The 15,126-nt window shown below is 50.8% G+C and overlaps 2 protein-coding genes across 7 annotated transcripts in view; one reads left to right on the top strand and one right to left on the bottom strand.

Annotated features, from left to right (window-relative positions):
- gtf2e2 (general transcription factor IIE, polypeptide 2, beta) overlaps positions 1-15,126 on the bottom strand; it is a 74,342-nt gene that overhangs the window by 36,346 nt on the left and 22,870 nt on the right. The gene's annotated exons all lie outside the window — the stretch shown is intronic.
- smim18 (small integral membrane protein 18) lies at positions 453-5,043 on the top strand. 5 transcript variants are annotated; one of them, XM_072495748.1, is made up of 3 exons: positions 453-513; positions 1,750-1,883; positions 4,634-5,043. In XM_072495748.1, exon 3 carries the CDS (start codon positions 4,682-4,684, stop codon positions 4,985-4,987), a length of 306 nt encoding a protein of 101 aa, XP_072351849.1. In that variant the 5' UTR covers positions 453-513; positions 1,750-1,883; positions 4,634-4,681; the 3' UTR covers positions 4,988-5,043. The 5 variants fall into 5 exon arrangements, with proteins under 5 accessions (XP_072351849.1, XP_072351850.1, XP_072351851.1 ...); XM_072495749.1 differs by having other exon boundaries at positions 1,750-1,898; XM_072495750.1 differs by having other exon boundaries at positions 470-513; positions 1,750-1,783.

Genomic DNA, 15,126 nt, shown 5'->3' with positions numbered 1-15,126 from the left:
CCAATGCTCAAGGAAAAGGGCATTACGATTTACGGACAAGGTGGGTAGATGGAGTTAAGATACAGATCCATCGTAACCTAACTGAATGGCAGAACAGTCTCAATGCCTACCACTGTTGGGAAGGGGAGAAGCAAGAGAAAATTAATCAGAAGGCAGTGATGCTCGAGAGGACAGGACATGCCAGAAAGAGAGAAATACAAGAGGTGAAAAAGGCAAACAGAATACAGACAGAAAACCAAAAGACAGCAATGCAAGTTGGGAGATGGAAGGAACATACAATGTAAAAGCAGCAGAAATGGGTAGATGATAAAGCTTACTAACCAGAATAAAGATATAATTTAAAAAAAACTTATTCAAGGTGCAAAAACATCAATACCAATGAATATATGTTATCGCTGGCCTATAGCAGACAAGTTCCACCTTCCTGTCTTCAGCAATAGGCTGAAAGGTTTACAGTGCTCATTACAGTATTTCCTGCCAGAAGAACATCTTACTGCTCCTCCTGCCAGAAAGGTATGTGTTCTCTTTTCAAATTCAGGATTTATTGAGAAGCCAGTAGATAAAAAGTATGGCATTTGACAAAGAGAAAGGTATTTAAGGAATCATTTGTTGAAGCTCCTGTGTCAGTATGAAATCTTGTGAAATTATCCCCGAATACCTCAAATTTTAAAAAAAGGCCTGTGGCGCCCTTCCATTTACTTATATGATTGGTAATTCCTAGATGAAGGATTAATTTTTAGCATCAGTGATTGACAGCATCATAAATAAGTGAACAAATGAATGCTATTCACTTTTGAATTCCTATTGAGAGCAACAATCAGGAATTAAAGGGCTGGCTTGTGGCCTTTAAAAATGACAAACAGATTGTATGAAATACTGCCGATTGGGTCCTGCAGCATAATCTGCAAGGCTGCTGAAATGGAAGGATGAACAAAGGCTGCATACTGGGATTGGCAGTCGCAAAATGATTGAATGTGAAATTACACTGCAAGGATTAGCATCCGAAAATGTAACACATTCTCACGTAATTTTTGCTAGTTTAATAGAGGTGTTAATCTATTTAAAATAAATTAGTTAAATACCTTGAACATCATGTGTTTATAGCTCTTAAAATAAAAGCAATTGCATTTGTGCGAGGATATTTGTTGAGAATACTAAAGTCAGAGATCGGCACATTTTTGGATACCAAATTCAAGGGATAGGGAGATAGTGCATGGAGGTTTAGCTAAGGTGGAAGATCAACCATGATTTACTGAATAGCAGGAACAGGCTTAGACTGGCCTATTCCTGCTTGCATTTCCTATGGTCTAATATAGGTTTGCAAAAAAAAAACCCTGCAGAACATGCTTACTTTTTCTTAGCGCATGATGAAAATTTGCAGATATGTGATCAACTTTAAAAAGCATATGTTAAAGAAACATTTATGGCCTGATGTCTTGCAACTAAGTAAGCTCTTATTCTAAAGACAAGTGTAAGAAATAAACAAAGCCTAGAATTTACATTAAGCATTTATAAAATCACTGGTCAAGTCCCAGCTTGAATAATGCATCCAATTGTGAAGACAACATTTTGGTAAGAATGTTAAAGCCTTGAGGAAGATACAGAGCAGATTAGAATGGCACCAAGGATACAATTATGAGGATCCAGATAAACTGGGTTTCTACTCTTTACAGCAGAAGTTTAAATGGGATACTGAAAATCATGGAACGATTTTGATTGGGCAAAGATGATTTTTTTTTCCTATGGCAGGAAACGCCAGCAACCAGAGGACCACAGACTTACGGTAATCGAAAGCAGAATACGGTGGACATTGGAAGTCGGAAATAAAAACAAAAAAGAGAAACCTGTGGATCCGGTGTACGTAGATTTCCAGAAGGCATCTGGCAAGTTTCCACAAGGTTTATTAGGAAAATTACAGTTCATGGTGGAGGGGTAACATATTAGCATGGATAGATGATTAGATGCTGAGAAAAAGTAAAGAGTAGGGATAAATGTTCTGTGTCAGGTTGGCAAGATGTAATAAGTGGAGTGCCACAGGGATTACTGCCGGGGTCTCAACTATTTACAATGACTTGGATGAAGGCGCCAATTGCTAAATTTGCTGATGACACAAAGATATGCAGGGAAGTGAGTTGTGACCAGCATTCAAAGTTTCTGCAAAGGGACATAAAGCGAGTGGTCAAAATTTGATGGATGGATGAGAATAATGTGGGAAAATATGAACTTGTCCACTTTGGCAGGAAGTAAAGAAAAGCAGCATATTATTTAAGTGGAGACGGATTGCAGAACTTTTGAGGTACAGAGGGATTTGGGTGCTCTGGTGCATGAATCAAGAAAGGTTAATGTGCAAGTAGAGCAAGTGATTAGGAAGGCAAATGGAATGTTGTCATTTATTGCAAAGAGAATGGAATATCAACAAGTAAGGATGTTTTGCTCCACCTGTACAGGGCATTGCTGGGATCACATTTAAGGATACTTTGGACAGTTTTGGCCTCCTTATTTAAGAAAGAATATAAAAACATTAGAAGCAATTCAGAGAAAGGTCATTTCACTAATACCCAAGATGGGAGTTATTTCCTGAGGAAAGGAAGGGCAGGCTGAGCCAATTGGAGTTTAGAAGAATGAGTGGTAACCTTATTGAAACACTAAGATTCTGAGGTGATTTGACAGGGTGGAAGCTGAAAGGGTGTTTCCCCTTGTGGGAGAGAGAAGAACTGGGGTACACGGTTTAAAAATAAGGGATCTCCCATTTAAGATGGAGATGAGGAGAATTATTTTTTCCCTCAGAGGGTTGTGAATCGTTGGAACTTCCTTCCCCGAAAAGCAGTGGTCGCAGAGTCAATTAATATTTTTCAAACAGACTTTTGATTAACAAGGGAGTCAAAGGTTATTGGGGTAGGCAGAATGTGGAGTTTAATAATAGTAATCTTTATTGTCACAAGTAGGCTTACATTGCAATGACGTTACTGTGAAAAGCCCCTAGTCACCACATTCCGCGCCTGTTCGGATACAGAGGGAGAGTTCAGAATGTCCAAATTACCTAACAGCACATCTTTCGGGACTAGTGGGAGGAAACCGGAGCACCCGGAGGAAACCCACACAGACATGGGGAGAACATGCAGACTCCGCACAGACAGTGACCCAGCCAGGAATCGAACCTGGGACCCTGGCGCTGTGAGGCCACAGTGCTAACCACTATGCTACCATGCTGCCCCATGTTGAGGCCACAATTACATCAGCCATGTTGTCATTGAACGATAGAGCAGACTCGAGGGGCTGAGTGGTCTAGTCTTGCTCCTGCTTTGTATGTTTGTGTATGTGACTAAATTTCTAAGATGAATGTGTATCCTTGTTCTTCCTATCAAAACATACACTGAAATTTATTGGTCTATTCTCCCAGCTTGCAAGTTTAATAAAGTTGTACTTTACCCCACTTTCTTCAGTTATTCCCTTCAATTCGATTTTTTCTGCTTCCAATGCAAGAATCCAAATCAAATAAATTTTGGACAAGTGATCCCAGCACTCATCCATGTGGAACACCTGTCAGACTCTTCCAGTCTCGGGGCTACCCTGAACTGCTGTTCTATGCAGACCTGATGTGGAGATGCCGGCGTTGGACTGGGGTGAGCACAGTAAAGACTTCAAGAGGAATCCAAGAAAGATAACCCGTCAGCACATCCAGCTGAAGATTGTTGTGAATACTTCAGCATAATCTTTTGAATTCACATGTTAGGCTCTGCTGTACTTGAGGAAGGAGTCTTCCATGAGGCTGCCACTCCCATTAGTTGTTTAATTATCCAACACCGTTTGAGATTGGAAGTGACTAAACTGCAGAACTTTGATGATTTCTTAGCTCTCAAAGTTATGCTGCGTCGGCTGTTTAGCATTCACGTAGTAATTTACTGGGTTAGCATCTCATTATCAGGTCTGTACCTGGCGTGTTCTTCTACATCCCTCACTGAACTGTGAAAAGCCCCTAGTCACCACATTCCACGCCTGTTCGGATACAGAGGGAGAGTTCAGAATGTCCAAATGACCTAACAGCACATCTTTCGGGACTAGTGGGAGGAAACCGGAGCACCCGGAGGAAACCCACGCAGACATGGGGAGAACATGCAGACTCCGCACAGACAGTGACCCAGCCACTGGGGCAGCACGGTAGCCTTGTGGATAGCACAATTGCTTCACAGCTCCAGGGTCCCAGGTTCGATTCCGGCTTGGGACACTGTCTGTGCGGAGTCTGCACATCCTCCCCGTGTGTGCGTGGGTTTCCTCCGGGTGCTCCGGTTTCCTCCCACAGTCCAAAGATGTGCAGGTTAGGTGGATTGGCCATGATAAATTGCCCTTAGTGTCCAAAATTGCCCTTAGTGTTGGGTGGGGTTACTGGGTTATGGGGATAGGGGGGAGGGGTTAACCTTGGGTAGGGTGCTCTTTCCAAGAGCCGGTGCAGACTCGATGGGCCGAATGGCCTCCTTCTGCACTGTAAATTCTATGATATCTATGAACTAGTGTTGGTCATCCGGTTTAATGCTCATGAAGGAGTGCGGGATTTTCCAGGACCTAAAGTTACAGTATACAATAAGCAATAACTGTCACTACAGGTAACCCCACTATATTTTTTATCTTTTTATAGGTCTGCATTCCTGAACTGTAGACGAGCTCTGATTATCTAATTTCAAACATGGCAGCCTATAATTTTAGTCAAACTTGGTACCTGATCAACAATCCTACATCTACCTATCAAGACACTGAATTTCAAGTTCAGCAGATGCAGCTGTTTCATGACAGCTGGAAGATTGCTTTCTTTACCATTTTACTGCTGTTCGTTCTCACCATAATTAGCCTGGTTTTATTAGCATTTCTCCATGAGCTGCTTCCTTGCTGCGTTTGTGCAAAGAACAAAAGTGTAGACTGCCTGCAAAATGAACCCCATGCTACAAGAACGGTGTTGAATACCATGAAAAGACATAAAGTTGAAATGGTATAGAAAATGATTCATTACCTATCTATAAAACAAAATAAAATAAGTTTATTGGAAATCTATTGCCATTTGATGTCAAATGGAATGAAAAAGTCTTGAGTCTTAGCATTTTTGAGTCAAAACGTCTTGAGTCTTAAGTACTGGATAAAATAATCAGCATATTAACTTGGTTCACAGTCTTACTAGAAAAGGTGAACGGAATTAAAAGTCTCCAGACACAAAGTGGTAAAGACATTTTTATAGTGAGCTGATTCCAAAGTCTCAGAGTTTAAACCGGGAGCACTACGGTTTCTCTGCTATAAATACCTACACAGAGATTAAGATCCATTACAATTAGATGCAGTTAATTATAAGTGGAAAAGATTCAGGGAACAAGAAAGAGATAATGGTACAAGTATGCATAGGGTGGGAGAATATAGCAGTAGTGCCAAAAAAGGCAATGATGCATCAACGTACTTACATACTGATTCCATGTAGTTACAATGTGGCACTTACAAAAATTTGCATTTAGGGATGCACCAAAATTAACCTTATAAAAAGTACAGCATAGGGCAGCACGATGTTGCAGTGGTTAGCACTGCTGCCTCATGGCGCCGAGGTCCCAGGTTCGATCCCGGCTCTGGGTCACTGTTCGTGTGGAGTTTGCACATTCCCCCAGTGTTTGCGTGGGTTTCACCACCACAACCCAAAGATGTGCAGGCTAGGTGGATTATACATCATAGAATTTACAGTGCAGAAGGAGGCCATTCAGCCCATCGAGTCTGCACCGGCCTTGGAAAGAACACCCTACTTAAGCCCACGCCTCTACCCTATCCCCGTAACCCAGCTAACTAAGGGCAATTTATCATGGTCAATCCACCTAACCTGAACATCTTTGGACCATGGGAGGAAACCGGAGCACCCGGAAGAAACCCACGCAGACATGGGGAGAATGTGCAGACAGCGCACAGACAGTTACCCAAGCCGGGAATCGAACCTGGGACCCAAGAGCTGTGAAGCAACTGTGCTAACCACCGTGCCGCCCTCACTAAATTGTCCCTTATTTGGAAAAAATTAATTGGGTACTCTAAATTTTTATTTAAAAAAAAAAAGTACAGCATACGTTAAAACCTTTTAATTGTCTTGCACAGGTCCAGCCTGAGCAGTCAATGTGATATAGCTTGTTCGTAGGCATAGTGAATGTAATCAACAGGGTCAGTTTATTATCAGAGTATTAATTAGGTGCTTATCTCAAGTCTACATACTGTAAAAGATTATCCTAAAGATCCACCATTACTGACAACCAAAGAGATTCAAAGATAACAGCATTTTGAATTGGGACTAACCATCTTGAAATGCAGACAGGAGATTCAGGTAACCAGAGAGGATCTGTGTGAATATCTTGATCTGTATTAATACAATATGGTGGGCAATCCTAAAGATAAGGGGCGAAATTCTCCATTATCGGCGGAAAGTCCGCCGATCGGCGCAAAAAACGGCGCAAATCCCACTTGCGTCACGTCATAAAAATGGGCCGATAGTCTGCGGCCCGAAATGGACTAGCAGCGACGTAACGGGATCCGCGCTTGCGCAGTGGTTCACGCCGTGCAGCGTCATACGCGCTGCACGGCGTGACGGCTCATAAGGCCGCGCAGCTCCCCCCCACCCGACCGGAACAGCCGACCGCAACACCCGACTGGATGGCTGGCCGTCGCTCAGCCCCGAGGTTCGAGTCACGCGATGTGGAGGCGCTCCTGGACGCGGTGGAGCAGAGGAGGGACGCCCTGTATCCCGGGCACGGCCGCAGAGTTGCCCCACGCCACAGCCGGCGTCTGTGGAGGGAGGTGGCAGAGGCCGTCACCGCTGTGGCCCTAACACCACGGACAGGCACCCAGTGCCACAAGAAGGTGAACGACCTCGTCAGAGCAGGCAGGGTGAGCCTCCCCCACATATCCCCCCCCTCCCCCACATATCCCCCCCCTCCCCCACATATCCCCCCCCTCCCCCACATATCCCCCCCCTCCCCACATATCCCCCCCCTCCCCCACATATCCCCCCCCTCCCCCACATATCCCCCCCTCCCCCACATATCCCCCCCCTCCCCCACATATCCCCCCCCTCCCCCACATATCCCCCCCCCTCCCCCACATATCCCCCCCCCTCCCCCACATATCCCCCCCCCCCACATATCCCCCCCCCTCCCCCACATATCCCCCCCCTCCCCCACATATCCCCCCCCTCCCCCACATATCCCCCCCCTCCCCCACATATCCCCCCCCTCCCCCACATATCCCCCCCCTCCCCCACATATCCCCCCCCTCCCCCACATATCCCCCCCCCTCCCCCACATATCCCCCCCCCTCCCCCACATATCCCCCCCCCTCCCCCACATCCCCCCCTCCCCCACATCCCCCCTCCCCCCCATATCCCCCCCCTCCCCCACATATCCCCCCCCTCCCCCATATCCCCCCCTCCCCCATATCCCCCCTCCCCCATATCCCCAAGTGAATCCAGCCCTAACCTTAACCTCTGCAATGCACGCGCAACCGATGGCGTGCATTCATATACCTGCCTAACACTGTTGCCTTTTACCCCTGCCACCCCCCCCCCCCCCCCCACAGGAGAAGCGCGCACACAACAATAGGGAGCATGTGAGGACTGGAGGAGGGCCCGCTGACGAGAGGCCACTGACCGTACACGAGGAAAGGGCCCTGGAACTGGCTGGCGGACCTGAGGACCGGGAGGTTGCTGATGCAGAGGTCGGGGCCCCACGAGCAAGTGAGCCACCAACAGCCCGTCCCCATATCCCCCCTCCCCTATATCCCCCTCCCCCGTATCACCTGATCACTGCCTGATGTCTAACCATGCATGCTTCATTGTGTATCGCAGGGCCAAACGTTCTGGCACCCATCCCCGCAGATGCACACCGCCCGCAGGATGCCCCTCGGAGACCACGGGAGACGGAGAGACCCGCACCCTCCAGCAAGCGACGCCCGCAGGATGCCCCTCGGAGACCACGGGAGACGGAGAGACCCGCACCCTCCAGCATGCGACGCCCGCAGGATGCCCCTCGCACACCACGGGAGACGGAGAGACCCGCACCCTCCAGCATGCGACGCCCGCAGGATGCCCCTCGCACACCACGGGAGACGGAGAGACCCGCACCCTCCAGCATGCGACGCCCGCAGGATGCCCCTCGCACACCACGGGAGACGGAGAGACCCGGACCCTCCAGCATGCGACGCCCGCAGGATGCCCCTCGCACACCACGGGAGACGGAGAGACCCGCACCCTCCAGCATGCGACGCCCGCAGGATGCCCCTCGGAGACCATGGGAGACGGAGAGACCCGGACCCTCCAGCATGCGACGCCCGCAGGATGCCCCTCGCACACCACGGGAGACGGAGAGACCTGGAGCAACAGGCAGACGACACCCCCGTCATGTGCGGGAGCGACCACCCAGCGATGAGGGGGGCAGCCACAGACCCCCGTCACATCCGAGCCGGGACAGCCCTACCCGGGACAGCCCTACCCGGGACAGCCCTACCCGGGACAGCCCTACCCGGGACAGCCCTACCCGGGAAGACAAAATACCGGACAGTGACTCAGAGTGGATGGGTGGAGACGAACCCCCACCCCAAAGTGCCATGGACTCAGAGTGGGACGAAGAGCACGACACAACGCCACTGCTATCACCAACACCCTCCACCATCGCAGAAACACTCACCTCGGTTGGGCACTTTAGTGATGAGGCTTCTGGTACACTCACTGGTGCGCACAACACAGCCGTCCCGGTACAGCAGGTGGAGGTAGGAGCAGCAGAGGGACCGGGCGGTCGGAGGGCAGCCCAGGCCAAGCGAACATCTGCCGCCCAGATGGATCTCGGGTTCCTGCAGTTACCACACCCACACATAGATCCGATGCAACCACCGACACGGAGACGAGCGAATAGGGTGACGGGTGGCTTGCGGCGGCTGCGGTCGCAGGTGGAGGAGTCCACCCACGTCCAGGAGCTGGGAGTGGTCCCGGTCATGCGTGCCACCCAGGCTGACACCGCACGGGTGGCGTCTGCGGTGGAGGCAATGGGTGCGACGGTGTCAGACATGGGGAACGGTTTGCGAGGCCTGGGGCCTTCCGTGCAGGCGGCGTCTGTGGCCCAGGAAATGGCTGCCCTCTCACAGGAGGCCATGAGCCAGTGCCAGTGCCAGATGGCAGAGGCGCTCAACGCCATAGCCCAGTCTCAGCAGGCCATGGCCCAGTCTTAGCAGGCCATGGCCCAGTCTCAGCAGGCCATCGCTGAGGGCATCGGCGCCAGTGGCCATGTGCGAGCTGGCGTCGCACTGTCGCAGACAGGGTTCGACAACCCCCTGGGCTCCATGGCTGCAAACCTGCAGACCCCTGTCGATACCAGCACGGGCCTCCAGGACTGGCAGCGCCAGATGTCGGGGGCGCGTCGGATGGCCAGTCCGTTCGCATCCCCTACCCATGTAGAGGCCTGGGGGCCATCGGGCACCCCGAGGGAGGAGGAGGTGGTGTGGTCCGTCCCGGCTCCCTCTGTAGGGGAGGTCCCGGTACACCGCGACACCTCGGACTCCCCCCCTTGCGTCCCAGGTGCATCGGGTGGGCAACGGGCAGGACAGGCTGGCAGCTCACCATCCCAGTCGCCCGGGCCGCAGCCTGGCCCATCGAGGCCAGGACGCCCCAGGAAACGGCCGCCAAAGGGATCCAGTGTCAGAGGGCAGGAATCACAGGAGTCCACCTCCAGTTCTGCTGTACCGTCTGGGGAACCACGTAGACGTAGTCAAAGGGCCCGTAAGGCCAAACAATTAGACACTGAGTAAGTTGGCACGGGTGCAGGGCACAGATGAGTTTTAGGGGCTAGGGCACGTGCATGAACTCCTTTGGTTATTAAAGTCAATGTTACACCTACCGAAGCTGCCTTTGTGCTCTGTCCAAAGTGTGCGGGCGTGTCATGTACGTTGAGCGCAAGTGTGTGTGTGACGGGTGGTCTTACCTCAGCCCCAGGTGAGTCTGCCCCCTTCCCCCTGGGCCGCCATCAACATCCCCCGGGCAGAGGACGGGACCGTGCGCTGCAGTGTCACAGCCGCATGCAGGGATGGTCCGGGTGGATGGTGGCACTGTGGCCATGGGTCAGACATAGTCCAACGATGTAGAGCCAGGAGCTCATCGGAGGCGGGTTGTCATCATCCTCCATGGCCTGCGATAGACACACGTCCACCCGCAACTGGGTGAGCCCGGCCCGTTGTGCCGCCGGTGGATCGGCAATTGGGGGTGGGGGGGTGGTGTGCATGCGGGTGGGGTGTGTGGGGTTGGGGAGGGGGGTGAGGGTGCTGGGTGGGTGGATGGGTGGGGGGTGTGGGTGGTCGGCTGTTGTCATGGTGTGCGGTCTGTGGCCATACTACCCGATTCCCACGCCCATCTAGTCAGTGAAGCGGGCGTCTATCAGTCTGTCCCGTGCCCGCTGGGCCAGCCGGTAACGGTGGACAGCCACCCGCCTGTGTCTACCCCGTCTGCCCTGACCATTGCCCCCATCCCCCTCATCTGGGGAGGACTGGGCCTCTTCCTGCTGCTCCTCCACTCCGCCCTCCTCTGCCTGCGGCACATCGCCCCTCTGCTGGGCTATGTTGTGCAGGACGCAGATCACCACAATGATGCGGCCGACCCTATCTGACCGATACTGGAGGGCCCCAGAGAGGTCCAGGCACCTGAAACGCATCTTCAGCACGCCAAAGCACCTCTCGATCACTCCCCTTGTCGCTACATGGGCATCATTGTAGCGGTTCTCCGCCTCATTGCATGGCCTCCGTATAGGCGTCATCAGCCACGATCGCAATGGGTAGCCCCTGTCGCCCAGCAACCAGCCCCTCAGCCGGGGATGGCGTCCCTCGTACATGCCGGGGATGGATTACCGCGACAACACGAATGAGTCGTGTACACTGCCTGGGTGACGGGCGCAGACGTGCAGGATCATCATGCGGTGGTCGCAGACCAACTGTACGTTCATTGAATAGGTCCCCTTCCTATTAGTGAACACGGCCCTGTTCTCTGCAGGTGGCCGCACGGCGACGTGCATCCCATCGATCGCGCCCTGGACCATGGGAACCCGGCCACGGCAGAGAAGCCCACGGCCCGGGTATCTTGGCTGGCCCGGTCCACGGGGAAGCGGATGTAGCGGTGCGCCATGGCATAAAGGGCATCTGTCACTGCCCGGATGCACCGATGTCTGCGATATGCCGGACAGGTCCCCACTCGGTGCCTGGAATGACCCCGTTGCATAAAAGTTCAGGGCCACCGTAACCTTGACGGACACGGGGAGAGGGTGTCCCCCGCCAGTGCCACGCGGTGACAGGTGTGCCAGCAGGTGGCAGATGTGTGCCACGGTTTCCCGGCTCATCCGGAGTCTCCTCCTGCATTCCCGGTCCGTGAGGTCCTGGTATGACTGCCGGGGCCGGTACACACGGGGCGCCCTCGGGTGCCTCCGTTGCCGTGGGGCCGCGACGTCCTCCTCCCCCTGTCGGTGACTTCAACTTTACGGATTATGAAAGGTGAGAGGTCAGCCAGAAAGGTAGATCGGAAAGTTCTACCCAGGGGCAACAAAAACATCCATTAGAGTTTCAGCAGCAGAATGAGCTGAATTGGGACCAAGAAACTCAGCTATGTTTCAGAGGCAAAAATAGGCAAACTTAGTGATGGGCATAGATATGTTGGTGAAAGCTCAACAAGATCAATAAGACACCTAGGCAATGGACAATTTGGTTCAGTCTCAGGCTGTTGCCAGAGAGGAGGCGCTAGAATGAATGGAGTTTGTGTCAAGGACCAAGGACAATGTCATAAATCCTCCCAATATTTAATTGCAGGAAATTACTGTTCGCCCACTCCTAGATGTCACTCCTAGCAGTCTGATAATTTAGAAGACAGTGAAGAAGTTAGAAGTGGTGGTAAGTTAGAGTTAGGTGTCATCAGCGTAAGCATTTTCAGATGATATTTCCAAGGGTCAACATGTAGATGAGAAATAGGATGTGTGCCAAAGATAGATACTTGTGTCAGCACCAGAGGTAACAGTGCAAGGGAAAGAAGAGGGCCATTGTAGGTAATTCTCGGACTACAAATGGATCGATGAGACTGGAATCGGGCAAGTGTTGTTCCACCCAGCTCATCGGCAGAGGAGAGGCATTGACGAAAGAGGGGATGAAAGGCTGCAGACAGGTTGAGAAGGGTGAAGATGGATAGTTTGCCTCTGTTAAGGTAATTTGTGATTTTGATAAGAACAGCTTTGTTACGAAGGGCAGAAACCGGATTCAAATGTGGTGTTCGAGGGAAGAAAGATGTGAATTTTGCGAGGGAGCAGAGCAGCACGTTCAAGGTCTTTTGAGAGGAGGTTTGCTAGAGTCACTCGGGAGGATTAAAACTAGTATGGCAGGGGGTGGGAACCACAGCGGTATCTTAGAAGGGGTAATAACTGAAGGGGAAATAGAGAACAAAAATAAGAGAACAACGTCACCCTGTCTGTTCAAACGCAGTGGTTTGGTGGGTATTTGACTCAATGCCAGAAGTATAGCAGGTAAGACAGATGAATGGGATTTACCCCAGAATACTGAGGAAATTGCTGGGGCCTTAACTGACATTTTTGTAACCCCATTGGCTACAGGTGAGATCCCAGAGGACTGGAGAATAGCTAACGTGGTAACGCTGCTTAAGAAGGTAGCAGGGATAATCCTAGAAACTATAGGCCGGTGAGCCTCACGTTGGTAGTAGGTAAATTATTGGAGCAAATTCTCAGGGACAGGATTTATACCCATTTGGAAACAAATGGACTCATTCGAGATAGACAGCATGGTTTAGTGAAGGGGAGGTCATGCCTTACTAACTTGATCGAGTTTTTTGAGGCAGTGACAAAGATGGTTGATGAGGGGAGGACGGTGGATGTTGTTTACATGGACTTCAGTAAAGCCTTTGACAAGGTGCCTCATGGCAGACTGGTACAAAAGGTGAAGTTACACGGGATCAGAGGCGAGGTTGCAAGATAGATACAGAACTAGCTTGGTCACAGAAGGCAAAGGGTAGCAGTAGAAGGGTGTTTTTCTGAATGGAAGGTTGTGACTAGTGGTGTTCCACAGGGATCTGTACTGGGGCCTCTTGTCACCAAGATTTGTGGAGTGGCAGATAGTATTGAGGATTGTCAGAGGATACAGCAGGATTTAGATAGGTTGGAGACTTTGGCAGAGAAATAGCAAAAGGAGTTTGATCCAGACAAATGTGAGGTCATGCATTTTGGTAGGTCTAACAGGGGGGAAATATACCATAAATGGCAAAACTCTTAGGAATACAGAAAATGAGAGAGATCTGGGCATGCAGGTCCACAGATCTTTGAAAGTGGCAATACAAGTGGACAAGGTAGTCAAGAAAGCATACGGAAAGCTGGCCTTCATTGGACTGGGCATAGAGTATAAAAACTGACAAGTCATGTGACAGTTGTATATAACCTTAGTAAGGCCGCACTTGGAATATTGCACACAATTCTGGTCGCCACACTACCAGAAGGATGTGGAGGCTTTGGAGAGAGTGCAGAGGAGGTTTACCAAGATGTTGCCTGGTCTGGAGTGTGTTAGCTATGCAGAGAGGCTGAATAGTCTCGGACTGTTTTCAATAGAACGACGGAGGTTGAGGGGTGACCTGAGAGAGGTCGCCAAGATTATTAAGGGCATGGATAGGAGTGGATGGGCAGGCACTCTTTCCCAGGGTGGAGGGGCCAGTCACCAGGGGGCATAGATTTAAGGTCCGTGGAGCAAAGTTGAGAGGAGATGTGCAAGGCAGGTTTTTTCACACAGAGGGTGGTGAGTGCCTGGAACGCATTGCCAGGGCAGGTTGTGGAAGTAGATACATTAATGGCATTCAAAAGGCATCTCGACAAATACATGGATAGGATGGGTATAGAGGGATACGGCACTAAAAAGTGCTGAGGGCTTTGGCCAAGGGTGGTATCATGGCCCTCACAGGCTTGGAGGTCCGAAGGGCCTGTTCCTGTGCTATACTATTTTTTGAAGGGGAAGTAGTTTGCAAAGTCTGCGGGATTAAGAGTTGATGCTTTTGAGAAGAGGATGATGATGTCAGATTTGAAGGGGAGCAGGACAGTGCCCAAGGAGAGAAAAGCATCAACAATATTGGAATCAGGGGGAAGCTGGGTGGTCAGTAGTTAAATTGGAATTAGGCAGAGTAAGGGGAAATGGATCGCATGGTCTTTTAAAAATTATTTTAATGTGGATGTAGGCATCGCTGGCTATGCCAGCTGCTATTGCCCCACCCAAAATCGCTCTCGAGAAGATGGTGGTATGCTGCCTTCTTGAATTGCTGCAGTCCATATTATGTAGGTACACCCACAATGTTATTGGTGGTGCCGGTGTGCTCCAGAATTTTGATTCAGCAACAATGAAGGAATGGTGATATAGCTCCAAGTCAGAATGGGGTGTATGGCTGGAGGGGGAACTCTCATGTGGTGGCACTCCCATGCATCTGCTGCCCTTGTCCTTCTAGATGCTAGCAGTCATAGGTTGTGAAGGAGCTGCCCGAGAAGTTTTGGTGAGTTCCTGCAGTGCACCCTGCAGATGGTGCATATGCTGCCACTGTGCGTTGGTGGTGGAGGGAGTGAGTGCTTGTGAATGGGGTGCCAAATAAGCTGGCTGCTTTGTCCTGGATAGTGTCAAGGCACTCGTGTGGTGTGAATGGGACTTGCCACTTGTCTGCCCAAGCCTGGATATTGTCCAGGTCTTGCTGCATTGGACATGGACTGCTTCATTATCTGAGGAATTGTGAATGGTGAACATTGCACAATTATCAGTGAACATCCCCACTTCTGACCTCACGATGAAAGGAAGGGCATTGATGAAGCAGTTGAAGACGATTGGGCCTCGGACACTACCCTGAGGAACTCCTGCTGCGATGTCCTGTGGCCTTCAACGACCACAACCATAGAACATACAGTGCAGGTGGCCATTCAGCCCATCGAGTCTGCACCGACCCACTTAGGCCCTCACTTACACCCTACCCACGTAGCCCAATAACCCCTCCTAACCTTTTTGGTCACAAAGCGCAATTTATCATGGCCAATCCACCCAACCTGCACGTCTTTGGACTGTGGGAGGAAACCG

Source organism: Scyliorhinus torazame, chromosome 3 (genome assembly GCF_047496885.1).
Source record: "Scyliorhinus torazame isolate Kashiwa2021f chromosome 3, sScyTor2.1, whole genome shotgun sequence".
Lineage (NCBI taxonomy): Eukaryota > Metazoa > Chordata > Chondrichthyes > Carcharhiniformes > Scyliorhinidae > Scyliorhinus > Scyliorhinus torazame.
This window is presented reverse-complemented; position numbering and strand designations above follow the sequence as displayed.

Bases quoted from the DNA above. Each gene is read 5' to 3' on its own strand.
- smim18 (XM_072495748.1), top strand. From the start codon at position 4,682: ATGGCAGCCTATAATTTTAGTCAAACTTGGTACCTGATCAACAATCCT.